The sequence below is a fragment of the Orcinus orca genome, chromosome 14, assembly GCF_937001465.1.
Source record: "Orcinus orca chromosome 14, mOrcOrc1.1, whole genome shotgun sequence".
Classification (NCBI taxonomy): domain Eukaryota; kingdom Metazoa; phylum Chordata; class Mammalia; order Artiodactyla; family Delphinidae; genus Orcinus; species Orcinus orca.
In genome coordinates, this window is record NC_064572.1 from 58,755,402 (window position 1) to 58,775,841 (window position 20,440).

General features: G+C 45.2%; 2 protein-coding genes and 1 pseudogene across 51 annotated transcripts in view; 1 reads left to right on the plus strand and 2 right to left on the minus strand.

Moving 5' to 3' along the window:
• The window catches only part of SORBS1 (sorbin and SH3 domain containing 1), a 240,759-nt gene that overhangs the window by 171,486 nt on the left and 48,833 nt on the right, over positions 1 to 20,440 (minus strand). For 2 of the 50 annotated variants that reach the window (XM_049696688.1, XM_049696677.1), the window contains exon 2: positions 394 to 481. The exons of 46 other annotated variants lie outside the window; for them this stretch is intronic. The gene's annotated coding sequence lies outside the window, so the exon portion shown is untranslated. Of the gene's footprint in view, positions 1 to 385; positions 482 to 20,440 lie in introns of all 50 variants that reach the window. 2 more of the 50 variants (XM_049696686.1, XM_049696676.1) reach the window with 1 other exon arrangement.
• LOC101283318 (60S ribosomal protein L21-like) lies at positions 2,316 to 2,851 on the plus strand. Its single transcript, XM_033425625.2, has one exon. It carries the CDS (start codon positions 2,376 to 2,378, stop codon positions 2,835 to 2,837), a length of 462 nt encoding a protein of 153 aa, XP_033281516.2. The 5' UTR covers positions 2,316 to 2,375; the 3' UTR covers positions 2,838 to 2,851.
• Positions 6,693 to 6,790, minus strand: LOC117200896 (uncharacterized; annotated as a pseudogene).

Below are 20,440 nucleotides of genomic sequence, written 5' to 3' on the forward strand. Positions count from 1 at the left end.
AAATCAGTATTTAAAATCCATGTTTCCAACCTATGTATTCACATCTCATTGTTAGCACAGAATTGCCCAGCTCTACATCTCAGAGCCAAATAGGATTACTCTGTATTTGCTCAGCATTTTATTCCCTTGGAAGCATTCTCATATAAGCTTTCAGCAGGGCAGGATTCATTTCTCTGTCTGGGGGCCCAGCGAAGCCAAACAATGCACCTAAGATCCCACAAGAAGCAGCGAAGTAGGTACCAGAACCCAGATATGCCTATAGGCCCATCCCAGTGTCCTTCCCTCTCTAACAGACAGGACAGTGTGGTTCTCTGAAAATCACATTCTACAGTTCACTGAAAACATGTCCTTTCACTGCAGCAGCAGGAAAAAAACACACACATACATATTCACCAGTGGTTTAAGGTGCTGGAAAGACGCATTGGTCCTGGAGCTGTGGACAGAGAGAAGGTCTCACAAACTCTTCCAATAAATGCCACTCCTGCAATGACAAACATACAAGGCATCTGCTGTGAATCGGGCATCCTGTGGCCTCTCTCCAAGGAGGCCATCCAAATACCAATTGCCAAGCACCCTGTTTAGACTCAAAGCCTCCCTCCTCATCTTCCAGCCCCACTTCCTTCTTACCCTGACTTCGCCTAGTAGAAGCAGAACCTTCAGTTCACTGGTTGAAATGGTCCCCATTAGAATCAATGGATCTTGGACAGAAAGAAGCTCTAGAGATCATTTATAACGGATGTCGAGTGGGTCACATCTAGCCTACAGAGATATTATATTAATCTGCAGGATATGCCTAGAAATTTGAGCCAAAACTTAAAAATCAGAGATGTCACATAAAAACCCAGACTTCGGGCTTCTCTTTAAAAAAAAAAAAAAAAAAAAAAAAAAGAGGATCTGTCAAAATAGCCCATGTTCATGTCTGGAAATGATCAGCTGGTGCTAAGTAGCAGCTGCCCTTCACAGGCAGGCTTGGCTATTCCAATACGCCACAGTCCCTACCACTCCCTATCATCACAGAGAAAAGCTGTGGCGATCACTGTCCTTGCGTTATTTTGTTCGGGGTACAGAAATATTTCCTTCTACCTCTGATTCTAACAAAAGTAGGAACACAAAAAAGGGGCTGAGGTCTAAGAGGAAAAAAAAATGGTATAGCACATATAGCAACTGAAGTTAGCAACCTCACTCCTGTAGACATTTGCAACCCCTGAACAAGAACAACACTCCCATTTCATACAAGTGTAAGCAGAAAACTAACTTACCCACTCCCACAGTTAGCATTTGCTCTGCCTTTAGACCCTAGGTCCAATCCAAGTCTCTTTTGCTATGCCCCATTGCACAGTAATCTTACATTACAAAGCAAAAAGCAAATTTTATGTGTATACACACACGCACACATGTATGTGTGTGTTTCCCTCCAAGCTAGATACTCAATTTAAGGAACTACAGTCTAAGTATCCAACCTACTCTGTACTAAAATGCTTGCCATACCTTCATTTGCCAAAGAATATAAGAGTAAGTTATATCAGGTTCCCTAAGGGCTTGTTTCCTAATGTGACATTTTCAATAAAACATTACTGCTTTAAGCACAGAAATAGTTCTCACAAATACCATAAATCCGCTACTTCAAAAGTGCTCAGTTAACGTTCCAAACTGTCTGAAACACTCCTTGTGCTAGAAAAATGTCCTTTAATATGCATCTTGAATACAAGGCTATCCATAAGCCTATGTATAGGTATCAACACTGTAATAAATGAACAATGTTCAACTATAAGGTCGTGGAGGGAGTTATTTATATCGTCCCCTCAAAGCATGTATTGATTCATTCACTCAGCAGATATTTACTGAACCCTATTATATGCCAGGCAGTGCACGAGGTGATGGATACACAAAGATGAACAGACCCAGTCCTTGCCGCTAAGTGGCTCTGTCTGGGTAAAAGATCTAGACACTCAAAGACTTCTAAAACAACGGGTAAACATAAAGATCTGGGTAGGCACAGGTGCTATGGGAGCCCTGAGCAGGGGCTCCTAGTGCAGCTGAGGTGAAGAGATGCTTCCCAGCACGGACAGAGACCTGAGGAAAGCCTAAAGCAGGGGTGGGAGTGGAGCAGTCGGGGGCCGAACCGAGGGAAGGAGGGAATGACAGGGACAGTGTGGGTAAAGGCAAAAAATATGAACAGTCCCTCCCTCCGATTGAGTCTTGTCCAGATTTTGTATCACCTTATGCCACCTTATGCCACCTGACCCAACATCTGCAGAGACTTGAGGCACAAGCCCCACACGTGCACCCGTGGAAGTTGATCTTGCCAAGTGCCCATATCAACAATGCCACCAAGCCTTTGTGTCGGAACCGCCATCTTCCAGTAATTCGCCAAAATGACCAACACAAAGGGAAAGAGGAGGGGCACCCGCTACATGTTCTCTAGGCCTTTTAGAAAACATGGAGTTGTTCCTTTGGCCTCATACATGCGAATCTACAAGAAAGGTGATATTGTAGTTATCAAGGGAATGGGCACTGTTCAAAAAGGAATGCCCCACAAGTGTCCCCATGGCAAAACCGGGAGAGTCTACAATGTTACCCAGCATGCTGTTGGCACTGTTGTAAACAAGGGCAAGATTCTTGCCAAGAGAATTAATGTGCGTATTGAGCATATTAAGCACCCTAAGAGCCGAGATAGCTTCCTGAAACGGGTGAAGGAAAATGATCAGAAAAAGAAGGAAGCCAAAGAGAAAGGGACTTGGGTTGAGCTGAAGCGCCAGCCTGCTCCACACGTCATGAGCACCAATGGAAAGGAGCCTGAACTGTTGGAACCCATTCCCTATGAAGTCATGACATGATAGGTGTAAAGAAAATAAAAGACCTGAACTGTTAAAAAAAAAAAAAAAAAAAAAAAAAAAGCCACCAATTCAGCCCTGCTGCCTGGCAATGCCCACCTTTCACATCCTCAGGGCAACAAATACTGTGCCAGTCTGCAGGACCCAAGAAACATGGGGGTAGAAACACTGAGCCTTCCAGTATTTCCAGAACTTCCATGATGTCTAAGACGAGAGTAAACAGATTTTTTTTCCTGTGCCATCACAGGACGGTCCTGCCTGCATCTCAGGATCTGGATTTCTACAGACAGAATCTACTATGTGGTCGAGCCTCAAGCAGCAAGTTTTGTGAGAAAGTGTTCCAGAATATCTGCCCATCAAAACGCCCAGGTGGAGCTCCCCTTTTCTTCACGGACAAAAAAGGGAGGAGCCGCCAGCCCTGATCTAGGCCAAGGCAAAGCCAAGGGGCAGCATCTCTGAAAGACAAGCATTAGGAAAGGGGCATAAAGGGGAGTGAAGACCAAATATGTGGCCATGGTTAGGGTTCAGGGTCAAGGTCCGTTCGAGAAAATAAGGAAGCATCCCTGGATCTTAACTGGTGGGCAGGTTCCCAAATCTGGCTGAAAATTAGAATCACCTGGAAAACTAGAACCGTTTCTTGGGCCTCAGACCCATTAAATCTGAATTTCTGGTTTGGAGGCACAGGAACTATTCAGGTGATTGTGATGCCTAGCCTCTGATACTCATTTGGAAAAGGGTATCTTTCACCCTTTTCCAGAACACTCTTTCACCCTCCAGAACAATCTCAACGTTATTAGTTCAGCATCTTTCCAGCAGGATTCAAGGATCCAGGCTTTGGGGGAGTTGCACATCCTTAGTATGTTTATCCACTCCCTAAATCACACTGTCACAACCATCACTTTATTCCTTTTTATTTTAAATAAAAATAGAAGGCCAGCAGCCAGGATGGCAACTGGGTAAGTGAAGCCAGCCTCCCTCTCTGCCCTTGTCGCTATATATCATGACCCAACGCCAGGGCATCCAGACGATCTACTGGAGTTGTCCAGCCTCAGCAGATCGGAGCCCTTGTACACCTGTGTAGGCTCACCCTGGTAGAGCAAAGGGTCAGGGAGCATCTGGTCACCAAGGTGGCCTTTGAGGAACCGCTCCAAGGCACACAGCACTCTGATCAGATCCTTACTGCCCACCAAAGAGCAGGACACTGCAGGTCAATGCAATGCCTGGAAACCTGCCAAGCCAGCCGAGCACTTCTATTCCCAGATTTCCACTTGTGGTCAAGAAACGACCTGAGCAATCTCGAGCAAAGAATGGCAAAGGAAGTTCTGTGTACCACAAGGATGATAGATCGGAGTAAGCCGGTTCCCTGAATGGACCAGCCTCCAGAGATCTCTTCCCCGACATCACCAGATGCTACTAGGTGACCTTCAGACAGCCCAGCACCAGAGAAACCCATGGCTGACCAAGGTCAGCCTTCCTGACTGCAAGGCCCAGCAGCAATCCATAGTATCCTTCACGAGAACAAGGAGACACTCAAGCCTCCCCTTCAACCCAAGGGCCCTCCACTTCAGCCATAACGCAAATTCGGAAGAGCACAGGTGAGGCAGGAAGTCTAGGAAAAGCACAAGATACTAATTTATCCCTTCTGGGGAGGAAAGCAGTCCAATATTTCTTGCAGTACCATTATATCCTGGCCTAAAACAAGACCATTCTCTGACCCAACCCTCCAAAAGATGTCACAAGAGTTGTTCAAGGCCCTGCCAAACACCCTGAACCATCACCTTCCTCATCTACATCCCCATCTCTAGTCCATCCCAAGAACACAGAACAATCCTGGATGTTGTGAAAGTCACCTTAGCCACCTTCATTCCCACTCAACATCAATCCAACAATCCAACCAGCTCTGGACCAATGGGAGCCTCTCTGGATACATGTTCTCCTAACTACCATGTATCTCTCCTTCAGAGCACAAATCACTTATTTTTACATTGTTTTCCCACTAACCTAGATGTATGGACAAGGATCATGTCAACATTTGTTTTGTCTTTTTGTTGTTGTTTAACCTCTTTTGTTTGCTTGACTTACGATCACTGTATCCCAATAGTGACTTCAAACCCTCTAGGTTCCTTCAAAATATACCCCAAATTTCATACCTCCCAGCTAAAAGATGACCAAGTCAACCCATTCCCTAACTACTCAGTCTTACCACTGGCCTCTGGAATCTAAGCATCCACTAATTGGTCCACTAATTTAGTGGACTATGAAGGACCCTGCTCAGAAGGCTAGTCTAGTACTGGTAAAGCACTGATCCAGTTGGACTCCCAAGGTCAGGTTCACCTGCAAAGGCCAAAGTCAGCATGGAAAAGTCTACCAGGTGATGAGGAGAGAAGAAGAGAGTCAAGATGTGTAATCTGAGGTTCCTAGTCGACCCTAACCAGGGTCTGACACTAACGCTCAACCTGATGTTCAAAGCTCCTGTACTCTGCCTGGTTTCTATCTCACCGGGAATCTGATAATTCTAGTTATGAGGCATGACATGACATAACTTCAAATTTCTGGGACTGCTTGATGCCAGAGCTGTTTCCTATTACTCTTCAGCTCCTAGAAACTTCTGGGTCCCTGACCATTCCCTGGAATTCTGGTTTCATTCCCTGCCCCAACCCCTGCTACTTTGTGTGTGCCCTAACTCCACCTAACTACGCGACGTTGATGCATCCTGCCCATGGCACTCACCTAGCTCCTGGCTCTGCCCCCTCCGCACACACCCCCGCCCCCCAAAACCTGGCACATAGGAATGTCTGAAGGGAACTCGACCTTACCTACCTGCTCTCCTGCCTCTCAGACTTGGCCCCTCTCTCCTTGTTCTGAGTCCAAGGCCCAACTTTCTTCCCAAGCTCATGGGAGACTCCCCTCCCTCACAAATTCCAACTCCTCCATCAACAAACCCAGACAGTCCAGGGGAGAAAAATCAATCCCCAGCTGGCCTTGAGGCTGACCAATTTGGGAAGGAAACAGCTCACAATAATTATCTTTCCTTTTTGTGCAGTTTTTAAAATCACACTGCCTTTAATGCTTTAACATGACTTCACTCATGTTTTGACCTTGGAAAGCACTTCCCTATTTCTCACAGCAAATCCCACTGGGGCCGGGGCCAGACCCAGTGCCATATCCTCAGGACCTGAACACTACTGAAGTTTCCAAGATGCTCAATGCCCAGGGGGCTCCTATGTCCAAACCCCACTCACCTCTAGTCCCACTGCCCCGCTGTCCCCCTTTCCCACCCGTTGGCAGAAGAAAGTGGATCTTCGGGATCTTTTTATAGTTCTCCCACCTACTCCACAAATTCAGTAGGAGGCAGAATGAAGTTTCCAAGTTCTCTGAATGACACAAAGCTCTTAAAGTAGAATAAAATTAGTTGAAAAATAGAAAAATGATTTTTATCTCCTTAAAAAAAAAAAAAGGACACCTACTTTAAATGATTCACAGTGACTTCGTACTTTCTTCCACTGGAATATGCTTTTCTTCCTCCCAAAGGTGGTCGTACCCTCCTTTCTCCCCATCCAGTCCTAAAACAAGATACCTCCTCAGGATTCCTGTTCTGATTTGGGGGCCCCCGAGAAAAAAATTTTTTTTTTAAACTGAAGTACAGTTGATTTACTAACACAACATTTTGTGTTAGTTTCAGGTGTACAGCAGTGATTCAGTTATACATATATTCTTTTGTAGATTCTTTTCCCTTTATAGGTTATTACAAACAATTGAATGTAGTTCCCTGTGCTATATAGTAGGTCCTTGTTGGTTATCTATTTTATATATACTAGTGTATATATGTTAATCCTAAACTCCTAATTTATTCCTCCCAGAAACATGGGACACTTCACGAATTTGTGTCATCCTTGTGCAGGGGCCACGCTAATCTTCTCTATATCATTCCAATTTTCTCGTGCTGAAGCAAGCACGAGAAGATCTTGACAATAAACAAGTCAGGCAATATTCCTGGCCCCTGGATGGGATAAATAAGATAAGTACAGAATCAAAGTAGTTTTTGCTGGTGGGACTAAAGTTAGGTAGTCAGGGCTGGCCTCAGTTAAGAAATGCTATTTGATCTGAGCTGTCCCTGGTGAGAATACCCCAGCCATGGCAAGAGACAGGGAAAGAGCTCTGCAGGTAGAGAGAGGAGCAAATGCAGAGACTCTCGGGGGAGGAGCCTCGGAGCCACCTACAGGGGCTACTCTTCCAACTCATCTCCAATACCCCAGCTTCCCACTGCAGCCTCCATCACCACCAATCAGCTCCCAGCTCAGCTGTGTGGCCCCACCAGGCCTAAAGTCAAAGCCTTTGCTCAGGCCGCTCCCTCTGCTGCCTCGGTACCTGTTAGCTCCCTCTTGTCCCTCAAGGCCCCCGTGGTTGGGCCCAGTGCCCTTCCCCTCTATCCCACAATCATGATATATTCTGAAGCCCTTTCTTCCGTTTGGTTCCCCCAACTGACTGTTCCTTGATCACTGGGGTCCAATCTAACTCATCCCTGTTCGTCCGGAACCTGACACATAGGTGGTACTCAGAAAAGGGACACTAACTTGAAGCACCTCACATGCACGCACAAATGAGTACATATATAAACTGGTGAAATCTGCATAAGGACTGTAGATTGCAACAGTGTCCATTTCCTGGTTTGGATGCTGTACTAGTTATGTAAGATGCCACTACTGGGGGAGGCTGAGGGAAGGACACACAGGACCCTGTATCTTTTGGCGGTGGGGCAAATTCCTAGGAGTCTGTATTTCTAAGGTTAAAACTTCTTTTAAAACCCCAAAGATTTTACCTTTTAAATATTCTGATTTGTGGCTTCGCCTTAATAATTGCAAGATCTGGTGACACTGGGCCTCCGGGCCAACAGTTGGATGGGGCTGGGCAGTAGCTGTTCCCCCTTACATGGGCACATGGCGCTCAGATTCCTCTCCCGAAACACCAAGGCCAAGTGTCAGTTGCTATTTATCGTGGTGCCTGCAGTGCTTTTTGTCTTAGAAATATTGCTCTACCAAGAGTAGGAAAATGAAAGACCAAGAGGGTCTTGTATGTCCAGAAAAAAGGGAGACGGCCACATTTTTGTGAAAGTGAAAAACATTCCTGTGAGTTTCGATTTGAAATCCCCTACCCTTCACGCATGTTACCTGCTCGGCCTGAGGCATTTGAGGTTTGGACCCTGGACTGTAACTCTTTAGGACCAAATTTTTTACTCTAAGTCAGCAAATAAATTTTAAAACCAAACCACTGGAAAAGAACACAGCTTAAGCACACAGTAACCCACTCTGCCCTAAATATTTTGGTTCTTTCATCTCACCTTTCCTGAGAACACAGGATCCTGCTCTCGGCCACCAAAAGAGAAGGTGCCCCTTATGCATGATCACATCCAGATAAATAAGCAAGATCTTGTTTTTCCACTGAAACTGCAGTTCTGTTTAGCAGGGGAGGGAAAAGGCCCTCAGGGCATGCCTTCCCCGACCCTTCCCTTCACACCACTACCATCACCACCCCCCAAAAGGAACGTGCTTGGAATGCAAGTGTCCCTGAAAGGGGGTGAGGCCAAGGCACAGGACGCTGGTGAACTGCCCAGTGAACGGTTTTAGAACAGTGTTTCCAATCAGGCTACAGAGAATCACCTGGGGCTCTAGACGATGCTCCTCAGGGGACACTCTTGCAGATGGCCCAGGACTGATTCATCCTGTGGCGTTTGGAAACCATTAATTTAGAAAACTGTGACCCCCTTGCTACCCTGGGCAGTCGGCCAAGACACAGGTCTCCAGCCAAGAGATGCCAAAGCTGTGCAGTCCTGTAAGGCAGCCACTAGCCACACATGGTCACTGAGCCCTTGCAATGTGGCTGGTGTGACTTGAGATGTTCTGTAAGGGGAACATACACACTGGATTTGGAAGACTTGGTATGGGAAAAAAATGTAAAATAGCTCACTGATCTTTTTAAAAATACTGATTGTATATTGAAATGATATTTTAGATATACTGGGTTAAAAATATATAGTTAAAATTAATTTCATTTCTTTTTACCTTTTTAAGTGTGGCTACTGACATATGTGGCTCACATCTATTACACAGCCACCTTGAGGAGACACTCAGCATTCTAGGGTGGGCGTTAACAATCCTAATGGAAAAACATGAGGACGCTGGTCAGGCCTGTCACCTACCGAGTGCATGACCCTCAGCAGGCTCTTGAGCTCTGGGAAGCTCAGCTCCTCCCAGACACGGGCATGAGAACACCCAGCACGCTGGGCCGAGGGGAGCATAATTAGTAACTGGAAGAACCAGGCTGACATTTCCCGAAGCTGGTACTCGACACCCGTGACCTTCCTCGCCCTCCTCCTTCCCTGACTGCTTGAAGTCCGTAAAATTTGAACCCAGGATCTCCTGGCATCAAATTTACTAACCACAGTGTGCAGAACTGGGCCGTGACTGCAGATGGATGGCACAGAGGGTCTCCATCCAGAGGGTACAAAGGAATCACCTGAGGAGCCCTAACCGCCCCCCCACCCCCAACCAGGGACTCTGTCCACTTGGTGTGGGACCAGGTAGGCACATTGCTCATAAGAACCTTGGAACGTTCTGGTGCCCATGGCCTAGGATTCCCTCTGAGAAACTGACATGGCTGAGGAACTGTGACCAAAACCATTAGGGCTGCCTTGGGACTTCCCCAGCCTACAGTCAGCAGGCCAGCCTGAACAAGGCAGGTGTGGCTCACGGAGAGGCCAGGAGCTGACCAGGGCCCTTCCCCAGCAGAGGGCTACTTTCCTGACATCTTGTAAAGCTAGGTGGGAAATGACTGTCTGCCCTGGATGTTGTTTCAAAAGGTGGCTGACACTTCCTACCTTCACACAAGGCCCCTTAAGAGGATCTAAAAGTACAATTTCAAAGTACTTGGCAATTGGGCTGAAAAGACTAGGCTGCTTGGCACTCCCACCAGCAACATACAAGAGGGTCCAGGACAGGTCCTCTTTCTGCCCTTGCCTGGTGCCCAAAACACCAACGCTTGCCTGAACTTTCTGGATGTCAGGCCAATCCTTCAGGCTCTTCTGCAGAAGTGTTTCTCCTGCTTTCCAAGGAGCCCAGAAAGAGGCCAGGACTTCCATGGACAGACCTGCAAGTTCCAGTAGCCTGTTTATTCTTCTGGGGCCTTCAACCAGTGGAAGAAGTCATCTTACCAAACACGAATGCTCGATAGGCAGAGCGCACAGATCAATCCAACCCCAGGAGGCACACCGGCAGAAGACAGAACTTTATCTCGACCAGTCATTGCTCCTTCCCTTGGATTTAAAACCTTCTCTGTGCTAAGCCATCTCCCTCTCAAACCAGTACAAAAGAGCAATTTCCTGGAGAACAAAAATTTAAATATCCTTCCCAGTATTTCTGTCAGTAAAATATGATCACGAAATTCAACCTATTCTTCCTTCTTAGGGCAAATCTATGAAAAAAATACAATGTGAGCGGATCACTACATTTTCTCCACCGAGTCTGAACTGCCTCATATTTTTTTGGAAATTGGGTACAAAGTGAATAAGTACCAAATCTGAGAACTCCAATATATTTTTTATTTTTAATGCAGGAAAATGATCTGGGGTTTGTTCATAGTAATACAAACTACAAGCTGACTCTGGCGCATCAGCCCTGGGCCCCTGGACCCCAACCACAGAGTATTCTTCCAAATCACCCCCACACACACCAGAAGTCTGCTTCTCGCATTCTTCTGCCCCACAGTTGGCCTCTGTCTCCCAGCTAGAACATGCCAGAGTAGCATGAACATAACTGAGTCCCCATGTAGCCCTGTCTTCACTTGGGAGCCATGTAAGCAAACAATCCAGCCCAAACATAAAACGCAAAATGTTACTGATCTCTTGAACACCAATGGGAAGTAATTAAATTCTTTTTTTTTTTTTTTTTTGCGGTACGTGGGCCTCTCACTGTCGGGGCCTCTCCCGTTGCGGAGCACAGGCTCCAGACGTGCAGGCTCAGCGGCCATGGCTCACGGGCCCAGCCGCTCCGCGGCATGTGGGATCCTCCCAGACCAGGGCACGAACCCATGTCCCCTGCATTGGCAGGCAGACTCTTAACCACTGCGCCACCAGGGAAGCCCAGGAATTAAATTCTTAATGCATTGGGAGCTGTCTTTAAAACCCCTGCTCCTTCTCTACCACTTGCTATCCCATATAGAGAGAGCAGCTACCCCTCTAAAGGCTCTTCCCTTCATCTTCCCACTCTCCCCAACTCCCAGCTCATACACACTTTCCCTCTCCTTTCCTTTAGCCTCTGTTCCTTCTTCTCACACACAAATATTGGGTCTTTTCAGATATAAATACAGCCCCTCCTTACCTGAATTCACATATCCACACTCACACAAACTCTGACCCGCCATCCAGCTCATCCTCCACTCATTGCCTCTATATAGAAAAGGACCAGGAACTGAGCTAACCAAGAGAAAATTCTCCTTAAAAGGTAGGGTAACTGGGAAAGCTGAGTAATAGACAACAATTACGTTTAACAGAGAGAAGAGGAGAAAGTCTATAAACACGGTGCCATGTGGCAAAGGGATAGAGTTAAACGTCACCACTCAGATCAGAAAAGATGCTCTTTATACCCAGATTATACCGCTGCTGGAGAGACAGCCCCAGCACAGCCATGAAGAAGCCAACACATCTTGGCTTCCAGGAGCTTCCGGTAACACACTGGCTGTGTATATCCGTCACTACATTAATGGGATAAAGTAGTATATGGAGAGGGCTATTTCCTAGGTCTCTGTCCACAGCAGAGATTCATCCTGGTGCTTGGAGAGGTCACAATGATCTGAATATGTGGAACAGTGGGCCTAGCACCATAAAGGACTTCGGAGATGGCTCTGCTTATGCAATGGCCTTGTTCCTTTGTTCATCACACACAGGGACAGTGAGGAGGAAGAGGGAGAAACTAGGATGAGAATGACCCAGCCTCTGCTTTCAAGAAAGCAAGTACAGGCCATAAGAGCCATACAAGGTAAAAACTGATGAAAAGTTATGTCTGCTTGTGAAGGAAGTTAAGAGGAGAGATAAGGGACAGCTGCAGGGCACAAGTGAAAGAATGCCAAACTGATTCACTTTGTTATAAAGCAGAAACTAACACACCATCGTAAAGCAATTATACTCCAATAAAGATGTTTAAAAAAAGAATGCCAACCTACATGCTGGCTCTACCAAGAATGGCCTTAGGCAAGTTGCTATTCCTCTCTGAGCCTATTTCCATGCCTGTAAAATGAGAAGGCTGGCCATAGGTGATCAGAGTTCCTCTCCAGCACTGATATTCCACAGCTCTCTGATTTTAAGGATACCTGCAGTGGGGGTCATGAACAGGTGGAGAACAGAATAGAAAGGCAGACAGGAGGAGTACAAACAATCCGAAAATCTTAATTACGATGATCACTATCGCTCTATGAAAATACTCACTGTACCTTCTAAAGCTACAGTTGTCAAGCGTGGCCAGACTTACAGGTAGGTTTCTGGCCCATTAATCTTAATACCAGAACAACATGCACAGTGTACTTGGAGCAGGCCATTTGCTTATGAAGACACATTAAGGGCAGGGCCTTCCTCCCACAGTGCTGAGACCCTTCCTCATCCTAATGAAGGCCAGAGTTCAAACTCCCTGGTTTGCAAATGAGCAGAGAGACTCGGAGAGCCTGAATGACCCCCCAAGTCACACAGCTTGGACGGGCAGAACCAGGGGGGAAGCCCAGATTGTCTGACTCCCCACCTACTGATAAATGCAGATGAGATAACTGTGTGGGAGCCCTGCAAAACCTGGACACTTAGAAACTCCACGCAGATGCACCTAACTGGTCCAAAAGGATGGGGGAGGATTCTGTAAAAGGGGAGCCAAGAGCAGCCTCCCCTTCCTCCACCACCTTGACAAGCAGGTTCATCACCAGCTCTGGGGGTTGGTATCTACCTAATACCCCGTTACATGTACACGTTCCCATCTTTAAGCAATGCAGGTGGTGGCCTGTACTCTAGAACTGAGGTACTCCAGGTCCTGGGGTGCAACTGAAATCCTATGTAAAGACCCACCCACTTTCTAAATGCATATCCACAGGGAAGTCATTAAACATCTCAGGGCTTCAGTTTCCTCATTTGTAGAATAGGGATGACAACACTCCACACCTCATAGGGTTATGAGGAAGATTAAAAGAGGTAATACATGTAAGTGCTTAGCACAATGCCTACAACATAAATGTTATTATCACTGCACTTTTTTTGGGGAAGAGTCCAGACACCTGGGATGCACGGGCTCGGCCGCAGTGCCAGAAGCCCTCCTCCTGCACCCTGATGGGCCCGGATAGGGTGCGTTTATTCCTGAATGTGTGGCAATTGGAGCTGGGATCTGGTTCTGTCCTTTTTAATTTCCCACTGTTAGGGTGGGGTCTTAAGGGATCCAAGGACGCATTTCTCAGCCACAGAAATGCCTATTTAGTGCCTCCAGTGCAATTCACCAGAGTTCTTTTTCTCCTGCTCTCCAGCAGAGAAAGCCTCAAACCCCCTCCTTCTGGAACAGTGAGGATGCTAGAGGAGGTGCTTCCCTTCCCACAGGATGACCTCAGTTCCGTTCCAAGGATAGCATGTGGAACGTGGTCTACGTTAACTTTTATTGGGTCATAGATCCCTTTGAGAATCTAATGAAAGCTTTGTGGATTCTTCCCCTACTGGGGAACTGTGAAGAGAGAATCAACTAATTCCAGGTACACAACAAGGTGATGTGTTGGGATGTGAAGAAGATCCGAAGCTGAGGTCTTGGTCTGTAAAGGAAGGATTAAAGAAGAAAGAGATTAAAGGAAGGTGTAAGAGATGGGAAGCAACTCAAGTCCTGGCTTTGCTGTTCTTTGGCCTCATGACCTTGGACAAATTACTCAACCTCTGAGTCTCAGCTTCCCCATCAGTAAAATGCGGGGGCTAATTAGCAGTCCTTGCTTCACAGAGGAAGAATTATGAGGGTCAAATGAGATCATCTATGTAGACATTTAACATGTATCCGGTACACCTTAAGCACGAACTCAACTGATACCAACTATTATTACCATGATGAGGATGATGAAGGATGAGGCAGAAAAAGGTCAGCACAGCCATGAAGCCTTACTGTACTACTGGTTTTGTGGTTTTTTAGATGTTGCATTTAAAAACAAAATCAAGGCAGGTTTGTTGGGGAGAAATACCAGCACCAGAGGGAATACAGGGTCTTGAGCCCAAAATACAGAAGAGCTCTAACTGCAGAACCCCAACCTTGGGTCCTCAGCTCAGAAAGTCCCACCTTAGGTAGCAATGAAGGTGGAGAACATAGATGAGTGCCTAACGAAGGGCCAACTCAAATATCACATGTCTCTACTCTCAGCTGGAACAGCATCAACTCCATAAAGTAACCCAGTAACTCTCCAATAGGCAGTTAGTCTTTGACTGATCAACAATGGAGGAATTACTATTTAACAAATACAATGTTGGGTTAGATGAAATCTTTCAAAGCAAGGGGCATTTAGAAGAAAAATAAATACATATAAAAATAAAAGAGGCATTTTTGATGGTAAAAAAGACTGGCAATAACAGTTCCCATGGCAGCCCTGGCTCCCAACATCCCTATGTTCCAATCTGTTATCCCCTCCTGTATCCTCCACCTTGTAACCTCATTGGCAGATTAAGAATAAGTTTGGAAGCAGCCATGCTTTCCCAAATAATTTCCTCTAATATAAAAGTAATACATGTTCGTCATATAAAGCTGGGAAAACAAAGGAAATCTCAAAGGAAATGATAATCCAACCATGTTGATTTATTGCTGCCAGTTGCTCTAAGTCAAATAGTTTTTATTTATTTAAAGAATTGTCACATGGCTTTCCTAAAATGGCCAGCATTTCTGAAGATTCAGTAAAAGCAGTAAGAATCAAGAAAAGTTTAGAACTGGTTGGCGAAAGGGAGACAAGTGCACGTGCACACACGCACACACACGTGTGCAGGGCTTGCCTCTCAGAGGCCTCTTGAACTCACAATACAGGATGGTCACTATGGCCACCCCTGAGCTAAGAAATTTAAACTTAGAGGATCAAAAAAGAACTCCACCCATTAAAACAATGCTGTTTAAGTATCAAAAAGTCTAGCATTTCAAAAGAGTGTTTTAAGTACACATTTTAAAAAACCCAAAGCCTACGATGTGTTCCTTGGCACGAATCTGGATCAGTTCCTGGTGGGGCTCCAGGGTAGAATTTCAAAAGAGATGTAATTATTCCCCATGTCACTGATACCATTCTATCAGATGCAAATAAATCAAAATCATAACGATAAAGAAAAACAAAACTGAACCTCTCTGGCAACACACTCGGTGCTTAGAAAACATGAGTTTTTACCAGCATCTTTTATGGCTGCCTCTTAAAACCATTTTCGATACCACTTAGGCCAGAAAAACAGGAAGAATAATTTGTTGACTAGTTTCAAGGCTGTCCTCATCTGTTTAGTGGAGGGGCATCCCAGACATGGATGTCCGTTCAGCAGGAAAGAACTTTCCAAGAGATGAGCACCCATCACTGGAAAAGGGTGGCTCCTTCAGTGAGAGTCTCACTGCCGGAGGTATGCAAGCAGAGTTATACAAACCATGTGGCTTCCAAGGTCCCTCACAACTTTAAAATTCAGCCTTCATTTCAGAAGGTGCTGCCCTGTTGCCTTCCCTCATTCCTCATTAACGAGAAAGATGGCAAGATCACTGGCATGAGTTCCAGTGACGTCTTCTCCAGAACTCAGAAGGGCCACAGATAGAGGCAAAGGGCAAGAGATAGGAGTCACTCCTGAGCCTAGAGGAGACAGGTAAGCCCAGAAGCATGTCCTCTAGGAATGGACAAAGAATTCAGAGATGTCTGTGGGTGGCTCTGGAAACAAAGTGGAATGCTGAGACTCGGAGTAGAGTCCACATGCCCTATCCTGAGACTGGACTGCAGCAGCTTTTCTGGAAAAGGTGGCACTTTTAGAATTTAATACAGATCCCTCTGGGTCCCCAAGACACAGGCAGCTCTGCCACTTTCCCACAAACCCTGGACATCACCGGTCAAATATAAGCAGAAGCCATCTCCTTAAGAGTGTCCTGGAGCTGAGAGGTCAAGAAAGGGGCCTCCTAGGATCCCCAAGATAACCAAGTCCAGCAAACAATGGCCTGCAATTAACTGGGACAGTGTACTTTTTCTACATTCTACGATAGAGGCAAAGGACAACAAAATAAGTTGACATTTGGTCCCAAAAAACCATATCCAGAAGACGTCCTAATTCAATCCAGCTTCTAATGGGCCCTTGGTTATGGTTGGTCCACAGAGCTGGTAACAACACACGGTCTAATTCAAACCTACAGCTTAGAATTTTGGACAGACTTTAAAGTCTTATTGGCAAGATCACAAAAGACCAAAAGATGTGCATGTTATTCCACGTAGGGACCCCCATGTCCCTCTAGGATAAGGCATGACACTCCTGACTTCTGCAGAAGACAGGATTTTTCTTCCTCCAAAGATAAGGGGGTTGGGGCACAGCGCATGGGGAGGGGGAGGAGAGCAAAATCCTCAGGAGGAGCCAATAGATAATACCCCAGAGTAGCGAAACATGCAAGCTATTGAAAAACATGTAAGTAAACACCAAAAGAATCAGCTATGATTTTTAAGTGACTGCCACAGGTGATGGCAGGTAGGGGGAGGGGAGGCAGGAGAGGGTGTTCCTGGAGAACTGTTTGATTCTTGAAACTATATGCATGTGTAAATTTGATAAAAACTACAAATTGGAGCAGATGGAGTTCGGAAAAACGATATACACACTGGGGATGCTGCTGCCGCCACCCCTCCCCCCAGCAACCTGCACGGAAGCGAAGTTGCCCAGGCTTGTTGGGGCAACCTTCTTAACACGAACGGTGGTGTGACACGTGAACCATGGTTCCCACTCTGCTGCGAGCAGATGGCATGCCAGTTAGCTCTGGAAGCTCGACTGCCAGCAGAGCCAGCTGTTTTCTCTTTTTCCTTTGCAAGTCCAGAAAAGTTTATTGGTGTTGTTACCTTTTCAGAACATTGTCAATAATTAGCCTTACTACATAACTCTCTGCAGTACGGACTAGCATTCTGGGAAAGTCGAGAAAATTTCCCCAACATTGCTGATTTCATACAGCATTACATTCAGTCTTCACGTCTCCAGAGGCTCCTCTTGGCTGTGAGAATTTCTCATACTTCCCTCATTTTTGATGACCTCGACAATGTTGAGGAGCGCTGCCCCGTTCTAAAGCCTCAGAGTCCTCTGCTTCAGCTGGGAGACAGGGAAAGAGACAGAAGAGCAGCCACTTCACATTCATGAAAACCCCAGCTTAGAGGAGCTGTCCATCCTTTTGTATTTCTGGTATGGAGCGATGGAGATCTCCTCTAGCACCCAGTGCTAAGGCAACATTTCCAATTTGAATATTCCATTGGTCAGGCTGCTGCAGGCGGCCCAGCTTTAGGAAGACCAGCTGGGTGGCTGATAAAGTCTTGGTGCTCCAGCCGGGTGTCAGGCCTGTGCCTCTGAGGTGGGAGAACAGAGTTCAAGACATTGATATTTCGTGGGGCCAGGAGGTCTCTGGTGGACCAAACAGCAAAAGCTCTCTCAGAGATCGCCATCTCAATGATAAGACCCAGCTGCACTCAATGATCAGCAAGCTACAGTGCTGGACACCCTATGCCAAACAACTAGCAAGAGAGGAACACAACCCCACCCATTAGCAGAGAGGCTGCCTAAAATCATAAGGTCACACACACCCCAAAATACACCACCAGACGGAGTCCTGCCCACCAGAAAGACAAGATCCAGCCTCATCCACCAGAACACAGGCACCACCAGTCCTCTCCACCAGGAAGCCTACACAACCCACTGAACCAACCTTACTCACGAGGGGCAGACACCAAAAACAACGGAACTACGAACGTGCAGCCTGCAGAAAGGAGACCTCAAACACAGTAAGTTAAGCAAAATGAGAAGACAAAGAAATACACAGCACATGAAGTAGCAAAGTAAAAACCCACCAGACCAAACAAATGAAGAGGAAACAGGCAGTCTACCTGAAAAAGAATTCAGATTAATGATAGTAAAGTGATCCAAAATCTCAGAAACAGAACAGAGAAAACACAAGAAACGTTTAACAAGGACCTAGAAGAACTAAAGAGCAAACAAACAATGCTGAACGACACAATAAATGAAATTTAAAATTCTCTAGAAGAAATCAATAGCAGAATAGCTGAGGCAGAAGAACGGATAAGTGACCTGGAAGATAAAATAGTGGAAATAACTACTGCACAGCAGAATAAAGAAAAAAGAATGAAAAGAACTGAGGACAGTCTCAGAGACCTCTGGGACAACATTAAATGCACCAACATTTGAATTATAGGGGTCCCAGAAGAAGAAGAGAAAAAGAAAGGGACTGAGAAAATATTTGAAGAGATTATAGTTGAAAACTTCCCTAATATGGGAAAAGAAATAGTCAAGTCCAAGAAGCACAGAGAGTCCCATACAGGATAAATCCAAGGAGAAACAGGCCAAGACACATATTAATCAAACTATCAAAAATTAAAGACAAAGAAAAAATATTAAAAGCAGCAAGGGAAAAACAACAAATAAAATACAAGGGAATCCCCATAAGGTTAACAGCTGATCTTTCAGCAGAAACTCTGCGAGCCAGAAGGGTGTGGCAGGACATACTTAAACTGATGAATGGGGAAAACCTACAACCAAGATTACTCTACCCAGCAAGGATGTCATTCAGATTTGATGGAGAAATTAAAACCTTTACAGACAAACAAAAGCTAAGAGAATTCAGCACCACCAAACCAGCTTTACAACAAATGCTAAAGGAACTTCTCTAGGCAGGAAACACAAGAGAAGCAAAAGATCTACAATTAAAAAACCAAAACAATTAAGAAAATGGGAATAGGAGCACACATACCCATAACTACCTTAAATGTAAATGCTCCAACCAAAAGACAAAGACTAGCTGAATGGATACAAAAACAAGAGCCATATATATGCTGTCTACAAGAGACCCACTTCAGACCTAGGGACACATACAGACTGAAAGTGAGGGGACGGAAAAAGATATTCCATGCAAATGGAAATCAAAAGAAAGCTGGAGTAGCAATTCCTATATCAGACAAAAAGGACTTTAAAATAAAGACTATTACGAGACAAAGAAGGACACTACATAATGATCAAGGGATCAATCCAACAAGAAGATGTAACAATTGTAAATAATTATGCACCCAACATAGGAGCACCTCAATACATAAGGCAAATGCTAACAGCCATAAAAGGGGAGATCGACAGTAACACAATCATAGTAGGGGACGTTAACACCCCGTTTCACCAATGGACAGATCAACCAAAATGAAAATAAATAAGGAAACACAAGCTTTAAATGATACATTAAACAAGATGGACTTAATTGATATTTACAGGACATTCCATCCAAAAACAACAGAATACACATTCTTCTCAAGTGCTCATGGAACATTCTCCAGGATAGATAATATCTCGGGTTACAAATCAAGCCTTGGTAAATTTAAGAAAACTGAAATCGTATCAAGTATCTTTTCCAACCACAGTGCTATGAGAGTAGGATCAATTACAGGAATAAATCTGTAAAAAATACAAGCACATGGAGGCTAAACAATACACTACTAAATAACCAAGAGATCACTGAAGAAATCAAAGAGGAAATAAAAAAATACCTAGAAACAAATGACAATGAAAATATAACGACCCAAAACTTATGGGATGCAGCAGAAGCAGTTCTAAGAGGGAGGTTTATAGCAATATAATCCTACCTCATGAAACAAGAAACATCTCAAATAAACAATCTAACCTTACATCTAAAGCAATTAGAGAAAGAAAAAAAAACCCAAAGTTAGCAGAAGGAAAGAAATCATAAAGATCAGATCAGAAATAAATGAAAAAGAAATGAAGGAAACAATAGCTAAGATCAGTAAAACTAAAAGATGGACTTCCCTGGTGGTGCAGTGGTTAAGAATCCGCCTTCCAATGCAGGGGACACAGGTTCCAGCCCTGGTCCGGGAAGATCCCACATGCTGCGGAGCAACTAAGACTGTGCACCACAACTACTGAGCCTGCGCTCTAGAGCCCATAAGTCACAACTACTGAAGCCCACACACCTAGAGCCCATGCTCCACAACAAGAGAAGCCACCACAATGAGAAACCTGCACACCACAACGAAGAGTAGCCCCCGCTCACCGCAACTACAGAAAGCCTGCCCACAGCAATGAAGACCCAACACAGCCAAGAGTAAATTAAAAAAAAAAAAATCTTCCAACAAACGAAAGCCCAGGACCAGATGGTTTCACAGGCGAATTCTATCAAACATTTAGAGAAGAGCTAACATCTATCCTTCTCAAACTCTTCCAAAATATAGCAGAGGGAGGAACACTCCCAAACTCATTCTACGAGGCCACCATCACCCTGATACCAAAACCAGACAAAGATGTCACAAAAAAAGAAAACTACTGACCAACATCACTGATGAACATAGATGCAAAAATC

Excerpts from the sequence above, each read along its gene's own strand:
- LOC101283318 (XM_033425625.2), top strand. The coding sequence starts at position 2,376 with ATGACCAACACAAAGGGAAAGAGGAGGGGCACCCGCTACATGTTCTCT.